Raw genomic sequence first — 8,670 nt, 5'->3', positions numbered from 1 at the left:
TCAAGTGATTCAAGCTATGTATCACTTTTCCCCTTCAGTAATCCAGAGATCTTGACAAGAACAGCCCTGCTTCTTGTGACCCCAACTTAATTTTCTTTCTCCTATAATTTAATTCTATTATTATTCTTGCTATTTTATTATTATAACCTACCTCTTTTCCTTAGACAAATAAATCGTGATTTGCTATTTTATTACCTGAAGTTATCCCACAGCTCTCCAAGTGTTTGGTTTTACTACCCTGGAAGGTTCCATCTTCCAAGTTACCTTTAAGAACATCATAAACAAGAAAACCCAAAAAGCTCTTACAAGCTTTCTTTTCTGCTGAGTAAAGCTTACCATGTCTTCTAACTAAGATCCAAACTTAGTTAGAAGAATGGGGGTGACATTGGTAAGGATGGTAACAAAAAATGTGATCCTGAAGTAATTCCAGTTGAGAAAGATTTCGGGTGGTTGCTGGTCCAACCTCCTTACACTGGAGGAGGGACTGAAAACAACTGGGTTAGTCTTGCCATTTTCTCCTGAGATTTGGTTTCTCTCCTCCCACATCCTTGTAACTACTTGCTCTCATCTCTGGCTTTGTCAGAACCGAACATGTCAGGAGAGAAAGGATGTCCTGGTGCAGCCTTTCAAGCACAAGATGATGGGCAGGAGGGAAGAGCCACCAAAATCAGCAAGTGGAAGGAGACATAAAGGTGGAGGAGGGGTGTGTGTGTGAACAAAACTGGTGGGGAAGGTGGAACTCATGGAGCAGAGAACGTGCAAAATGGACATAGGGCTGAACTGGCAAAGGGAACTGGAGAGAAGGCAGAGACCATCTTAAATGCCAGCACCAGATAAACTGCTGATACAGTCTCTGAGATCTCAGAGGGCTGGAAGAGCAGGGCTCCCAAATCTATTAAAGGGGTTGAGGGGCTTCTTAAAGCATTTAAAAATTACTTGAATTACCTGGTGTTCTGGGTAGTCCTCAAAAGGCTGTAGTGGAAAGCTGAGAAGAGGAGATCAAAGTGGGGAGACTGCTAAGGAGTTCTTAGCAAACGTGCTCAGGGGCTTTTGCAGGGCAGCCAATAAAGGGAAAATGAGCACTGCGGATCCACAGTGATCAAATTAACCGTTATTTCCTATTCTTTTCTTTTTCCTATTTCCTTTCTATTCTTTCCTTTGAGCTCTTCCTCTTTTAATGTTCCATCTCTGACTACCTTTCAGTTCATGCAGATTTTCATTTTACTTCAGAAGTGCATTATTCCTGTTCTGCTGAGCTAATCAGATGTCATCTCTTATTTATTCTGAAAAATGCTGAAAAAATATTTTTACAGAGGCTTTTCTCTAATCAAACCTCGAAAATTGTTCTTATTTCCAGAGAGCACATTCTTTTGTTTTTTCTTTTGAAAATAATTTCCATCTCCCATCTTTTTAATACAGCTGAATTTTTGACATTTTATTTTCAATTTTTAATTCTAAAACTGCACACTGTCATCAATATGAATGCTGAAGTAGGAGACAGCATGGAAAATGTATAAGTTGCACAATAAAAGCAGCTTCAGTGACAAAGGTTGACCTGAGACAGAATAAAGTGTTTAAAGTCCAGAGGGCTTTCCAGTCCATCTGTAAGAACTTAAAAGTAGGTCAGACTGGCTGATATCATCATGTCAAACCTTACTCTGAGATGGTTTTCAAAAGAACTCAGGGAAGTCCTTTTCCACGCTCTACATTCTTCTGAGACTAGCAGAAAGCATGGGGCTGTCATCTGAAATAGAACTGGAATGTCTCAAAGATAATCCTATGAGCTGGGTGAATGCTTGTATGATAAAAACATTTCTGTGAATCAGAAAAAAAGGGGGAAACATGTATTTGTCATTCAAAATACTGTGGTGTTTCAGACTCCTTGAAATTGTTATGAATCCTGACTGGTGAGTGACACTGGACATTAATGGTGACACACATCATTAAGAACCGTCCCAACTGGTAATGACTGTGATTTTGTATGATATTACTGAGACACATTTTGGAGGAAGATATTAAAGGCTTCAGTGGGTGATTTAAGCAGCATGATAAACAGAGCAAGAGACAGTTCTTTTGTTCAGCTGTCTCTAGCAATGGAAGCTGGAGTGTAGGAGGAACTAATGGGGAAGAGATGTTTACACACAAATAGACTATACTCTAAAATGTAGTAAACAACTTACAGCTTGCTTTGGTTTGTTTACCCCAAAAAAACCCCAACCCAAGAAAAAAAGAAGTCAATATCATTAATATACAGTAAATTACTTCTTTAACAGTCTAATTCCAGCTCGTTCTTCAGGGATAACCCGTAACTGTGGATCATCTGCAAGGCTGTAGGTATTTTTACCATTGTTTTAAGTTTCATCCTGACAAATTCTGAACTTAGTCAGTGCACAAGTCTGCCTTCTTTGTCGCTGCATAACAGGGTGGGTGTGCTCCAAAGTGAATGGAATGCCATGGAAAACAAATCTGCTCAAGAAAACAGGTAATTTTCATATGTACTTAAAACCTAGTAGTTTGCCAAGTGCCAAGGCTCAGTGTACCAACCTGGAAAAGGGTGTGATGAAAGGAAGAACACTCTCCATTAAAAATTTAAGGCAACATCTGTTTTTGTCAGTCTCCCAGTAAAATCCCACTCATCATTCCAAAGGTAAATCAAAAAATCAGAAAGTAAATTACTTCACTGAGAATATACTCCCATCACATTATTCTTCAAACCACTCCCTTTTTGTGTACTGTCTCAGTTCAGTATCTCAAATTATTTATTTGACTGGTGGAAAAATACAAATCAGTGTAAACAAAATATTCTGGCTACATCCATACAGTACTTTTCTACTGAAATATTATTCACCTAAAATTGATTTAAAGATACGACATTCAGTTTTCCTAGGACAAGGTGACTGAATCTAAGATCAGATGGGAGCATCCCTATGCTTACATACTGCCCTGTTCCCCTTCCTACATTTGTATGGATGTAAATACTTTAAGTCTCCATGTTACTTTTTATAGCTTCTTTTACTTCAGGGTAAGGTATTCTTATATAAGGAAGGGTATACTTCAGGGCAATTTATTCATAAATGCATAATTTAAGCACGACAATGAAACCTCTAGCAAGGAGTATCTCAGACAAGCAATCTTTGTCTTAAGAATGGCCCTCAATGATTTCAAAAATTATCCCCTGAGGCTTCTGATATTATATTCAGCCTGTACAAATGAATTTGAATCTGTATATCTTCTACTTCCCCAGAAATATATCTCTATATCTGTTAAATTACAGGGTGCCAGAAAATAGATTTTGTGTAATAAACCTTATTTCAAGGATAGGGAAAATTTCATGTCTAAATAACAAAAAATGGAAAAGTCACCATAGTGTGACAGCATAACAGGGACCACAACAGTGTAAAACACACAAAGACCTTTCTGTCCACTTATTTAGACTCAAAGAAGTTACCATGTGCAAAGCATATACATGGTTTCTCTTTTCTATCAAACACAGAAACTGCCTCATGCACTGTTTCATTATTTTTATGATGTATGAACTATGCTTAAACGTATTAAAATGTTAACTGTAAAAATTAGCATTTAAATACAATTAATGCGTATACCAAGAAAGAAAAATACAAAATAACGGAAAGAAACATAATAAATGACAAAAATTCCAAAGAACAGGTTATGTAATATATTGGAAGGTTCTACCTGTCTAAGAGGTAAACTAGCCTAAACAAATTCTTAGGTCCAAAGCTCAGTATTTTAATCTAAAGATATGGACAAATTACCATGGTTGCTAGTGTTATGAAATATCATTCCTATTGCTTGCTTATGCCCTAACTATCGCCTCAGAAAAAAGATGATTGCACTGACAGATGACCTCCACACCCAAAGCAATTCTTTCATAACTTCTTGCTACAACTTCTATTTCTGAACAGTAGGTATCAGTAAACCCCAAAGTGTTAACCCGGTAATACATCTGAGAGAAGGGAAATTTTCTACCCTTGCATATTAAAAAGATTACTTTTGTTTCTTGTGTTGTTCAACAATTGAAATGATGAAATAGACCTACATTAATATAAAATTATGGGTCAGCAAATACAGAGCTATACCCACAATCTTAACTGGCTCAGAAAATTTCTTTTCAGTATAATTCTTTAGGCATAACCTCCATAATTTTCACTTAGTAAAGTTAATGCCTATTGCTGTGCAACTCCTTCAATACGAAGTGTTATGTTAGTAGTACATATTAAAATGATGTTATTATTTGCTACTGGAAATAATACTGAGCAAGCTCAACACTATGGTAATTTGTTCATGCTGGCGAAAATTAAATACTGAAACAATCTTCTGAAATATACTTTTTAAACTGCAGTTATAATACAAACAATAGATATGGTAATTTTAAATCAAATGTTTTAAGAAACTTTACATTCCAATTTGTTTCATACATTGTTTACAACTGAAAGGGTCAACATTTAGAATCTGTATTTAAGTCAGTGCTAATATCAATAATCTTCTGTTTAAATTAATGCAAAGCATAAACTGCACTGGAAAAAAATGACTCATTTTACTAACTACTTCTAAAGTCTTAAAGTCTGAAAGAGTTTTAAAATGCTTGGTACTGTGTGTGCAAAACCGCATTTAGTGTCTTCAAAGAACTCTAGTGGCCAGACATCTCTTGTACCAGCTCTTCTCTTGGCACAGCTCAAGACTTCAGGTCTGTGGTTGCTGTCAAGCTGACAACTCCTGGGCTTTTGAACAACTGGTCTGGATATGGGAAATTTGCAGAACTGGAAGCAGTAACTGGAAAGCATCATGAATATAAGTAGTACTGTTGCAGCCCTAATGGGGAGAGAAAACATGTGGTTCATCAGTACAGCTGCCATGTACTTCAGGAATGACACTGGACTTTTTTTTTTTTTTTTTTTACATCTGCAACATGCTGTATTAGCATATGTCTTCACACAGGATTTTAGAATCTGTAGATAGCATAGTCTGAATAAATATAGAAAAATCTGACTGCCGCTAAGTTTGAACTCTAAGACAATTTTGTTGGTAATATGAGTAGAATAAAATGCCATAGTGTTCAGAAGCAGATTTGACTTCTTAAACACAAACCAGCTAGTCTTTTCATCAACTGAATTAATTTTGAATTTGCTGTAGGTGGGAGAAGTGTCACTGAAATTAACAGTTCAAATTATAATGGTTTTAACATGTAGTACTATTTTTAGAATTTCTAATACTGAACAGTATAGCAGCTTGTAATTCTCTATGATCCTAGACTGTATTAATACATATTTGTATGCAACTATGGGATTTGTGAAGTACAAAACATTGTATTCTGTCGCCCTGATTTCTTAGGATTTTCTAAAGCCTTCTGAATTTACATTCTTGTAGAGAACTTTCTCACGCAACTTTCTGTAAACAACCTATTGTTTTGCATTCTTTCATAGAGGCGGAGAAATTTGATAGACTGGTAGTTTGTCCAGCGTCGTTGGAGAGGTGGCACATTCACCTTCCAATCCACTGGCACCTTTTGAGAACTATAAATGATTGGAGTCAGAAAAAATAAATTAGTCTCTTCATGGTGACCAAAGCTGTGGTGTGTCGTTTTTCCTTGTGTCCTCTGGTGACAGTATTCCACAATTCTAAATATTCCTAGATTTTGCAGTTCCTGGAGTGCAGGAAGGTAAATCAGCAGCAACAGCAAATGTATCCTTATAACAAAAGGAACTGCATGGTAGACTTCACTACAGCTCTATTCAACTTTCCAAAATTTTCCTTAAGGGTATTGTTAATTCAGTGCAAAATTGCCTATTGTAAAGCAATCTTTTCCTTATTTTTAAGGGAATGCAGCTATTAAATACAGAATGACAATTTGTGGTCACTACTATATGTTTACTTATGTTTTAAGGGAAGTGTGAGCCAACAGTTAAAAACTTGTGCTGTGGTTCCTATGAGTTTCAGGACTTTGAGGATATTACTTTATCTCAACCTCTTCCTGGAAAAACTGAGGTATGTTTTACTCACTGTGGTTTTCTGAAGAAAAACAGATCATAGTGTCAAATAAAAGAAATCACTCATGACCATTTTGGTGGTCTGACACATGGTTATCCATGTGCTGACCAAGGCTGTTGCTAGACTGTGAATCTTTGTAGAAATCTAAATGCCTGCAGATGGGAAACACCGTAGCGTACCTACAATCCAAATTTTAACGGAAAGAATAGTCTGAAACTGCAACTTGTTGCTGTGCTCTGACCAATACAGCAGCAGAGTTTCAGAGTTGGACAGCCTCACTTCAGTCATACAGCTCTTAAGAATTCTCAGTAAATGCAACCTCACTTCTACAGTGTTTGTGGGAGAGGCTGAACACAAAATTTATGTGCTGGCACTTAACAGTCAGAATGATATTGTCATTACTTTTTAAAAAGTTTTCCTTTAGAAATAACTGTGCCTGTTTCATTTAAAATAATTTTATTAGAACATTTTCTAATATGAAGAGGTGGAGCTTACCTCTAATAGCACACTGTTGATGATGGGGTTAAGAACCTCTGCCTTCATATTGCTCTGTAAACCAGAAAACCGGATGAAAAGTGAGGTCAAAAAATACACTTAACAGCAATATACTGATACCTGGTAGCTGTGGTTTTATGAATTCTGTAGAGCTCTTCTCTCACCTTGATTCTTACTCAAGACTGTTTATCTCAGTATTGCTAGTAACTGTGTCTGCATTTCAAACACACCTTAGTACACCCTATGCATTTCTATCACAGAGTACAATGAACTAAGAGAGGCCCATGGTTTTACTTCTTCATTAATTCATGTACCACAGAGTTTCAAATTGCCTACTTTCCTACAGGTGCAAGGTTCATGTAATGATACTGTTTGTCCATCTGTCTATCAGTGACCTTTTCACATCCCACAAAATTTTTAACCCCTTGCTCATTTTCAAGGACACAAAAAGGAAAAAGACATGTCAGAAGAAAAATTAAGTTCTTAGAATTTACACAAATATCTGTGGTTAGGAGAAAATGAAAGGTCCAGAGTAGCTCCTCTACAGAAGGAAAACCAGGTGAAACTCAGATCCCCAAAATGGAGGCAGCACATGTGCTGGACAGTGCAGGCTGGCCAGTGAAACAGCTCAGCATGCATGACATTTTTCTCAACCATCAGATAGGAAGAAAGATGGATACAATGAGTAGTGACAATACTAGAGGCTAGAAAATCAAGATTCATTAGCTCCTCTACTTTTTAAAATGGCAAAAGTCCTTCCCTTTTTTATGCTCACTGTTCTTCGCATTGTGGTTCTTTAGAACAGCAGTAACCTCCAGCAAGAGTTGTTTTCTTTCAACACTGAACACAACACTGATTAATTTAACTGAAAGATTTCCATTTACAATCTTGTAGCTCTCATATTACAGATTTACAGAAACATGAAACTTAATTTTAGTTTGGAAAAAGATGGCAGAACCAAGGAGAGATGGTTAGAGAAAAGAAGTACATTTTTACTCTCAGTTATAGAAAATCCATTACAAAATGCACCGTTTGGTGGGCCAGTTTAAACTTCTGTGTGCAATTTATTTTTGTATTTTTGTGCATGCATTTATTGCAAGTGTCCCACAGATATATGCTAAGTATAATCCTAAAAGGCAAAATAAGCATTTTTTCCTTACAGTAATTGGAAGTGATATAAATTATTCGTAATAAAAGCAAATAAATAAATCATGCCCTTTACAAATAACTATGAAAAAACATGCTCAGAGATGTGCTGGAAGAGCTAATGGAAAACTGGAAAATTTTCCTTTGAATTACATTCATGTTTTCATGAAACAATCAGGAGAACCAGAATTCACTCTTCTCTGATGTTTACAGAACAATTTCAGCAACAGCTCAATTTTTACCTCTGAATCCTGCTATAATACTGAGATGTCAGTCATCCTTGAAGCTTTTTGAAAGGCAGAATACTATTTCTAGCAAAGATGTTCACAGATAAATGGATGTTCTTAAACAGAGTATCTTGTGATAAAAGACAGAGTGAATTTTTTTTTAAGTTGGACCAAACATATTTTTTAATCTCTTAAACCTTTTGAAAACACTGCAGTGCTAAGCCAGGGGATCTAGTAAAGGCTAAGAAGACAATTCTTGAAACCATCTCAAGGTATTGCAAATACAATCTGTTAATGACTTTTACACAAATGTGTTCAAAAGGGATAGGCTGAGTCAGAGAAGAAATTATCATCAAGTTGTGTAACTTCAAATGTGGGGCCCTTCAATGTGAGAGGTGTTGAGTGGTGATCAGGAAAAACAAGAAGTGGTTTCTAGAAATAGAGATTTTACAAGGCAGGGGACACAGTGTCATCTATCAAGGCTTATAAAATTTCCTTGCTGTAGAAATGCTCTGTGTTCTTGATCTGAGGAAAGAAGCAGCCTCTTTGATGATATAAAGCCATGTAAGAATTTCTGTTTCAAGAGGTGAACTATGTTAAAAAAAGCCCAAATGCTACAGAAAATGCTATCATCTTACCCCAGCTGCTGTTACAGAATCAGAAAACTTCTTTGATAAAGATGAAACTTCATTGCACATGGCACTTGTTAAACTGGTTTAAAAAAACAAGAGAGACAAATATAAAAATACATCCTTGACCTATTAATAGATAAAAACCCCATGACAAACTTTATCTT

At 36.2% G+C, this 8,670-nt stretch overlaps 1 protein-coding gene across 3 annotated transcripts in view; it reads right to left on the bottom strand.

Annotated features, from left to right (window-relative positions):
• Positions 1-4,105: 4,105 nt before the first annotated feature.
• FAM114A1 (family with sequence similarity 114 member A1) overlaps positions 4,106-8,670 on the bottom strand; it is a 29,727-nt gene continuing 25,162 nt past the window's right edge. For all 3 annotated transcript variants that reach the window (XM_068188873.1, XM_068188870.1, XM_068188874.1), the window contains exons 12-14: positions 8,513-8,585; positions 6,502-6,555; positions 4,106-4,830 (exon numbers count right to left, since the gene is read on the bottom strand). In XM_068188873.1, coding sequence (XP_068044974.1) covers positions 4,720-4,830; positions 6,502-6,555; positions 8,513-8,585 — 238 coding nt within the window. In that variant the 3' untranslated portion in view covers positions 4,106-4,719. The remainder of the gene's footprint in view (positions 4,831-6,501; positions 6,556-8,512; positions 8,586-8,670) is intronic.

This window comes from Anomalospiza imberbis, chromosome 4 (assembly GCF_031753505.1).
Source record: "Anomalospiza imberbis isolate Cuckoo-Finch-1a 21T00152 chromosome 4, ASM3175350v1, whole genome shotgun sequence".
Classification (NCBI taxonomy): domain Eukaryota; kingdom Metazoa; phylum Chordata; class Aves; order Passeriformes; family Viduidae; genus Anomalospiza; species Anomalospiza imberbis.
The sequence above is the reverse complement of the archived record's forward strand: the minus strand, read 5'-3'. Positions and strand labels throughout refer to the sequence as shown.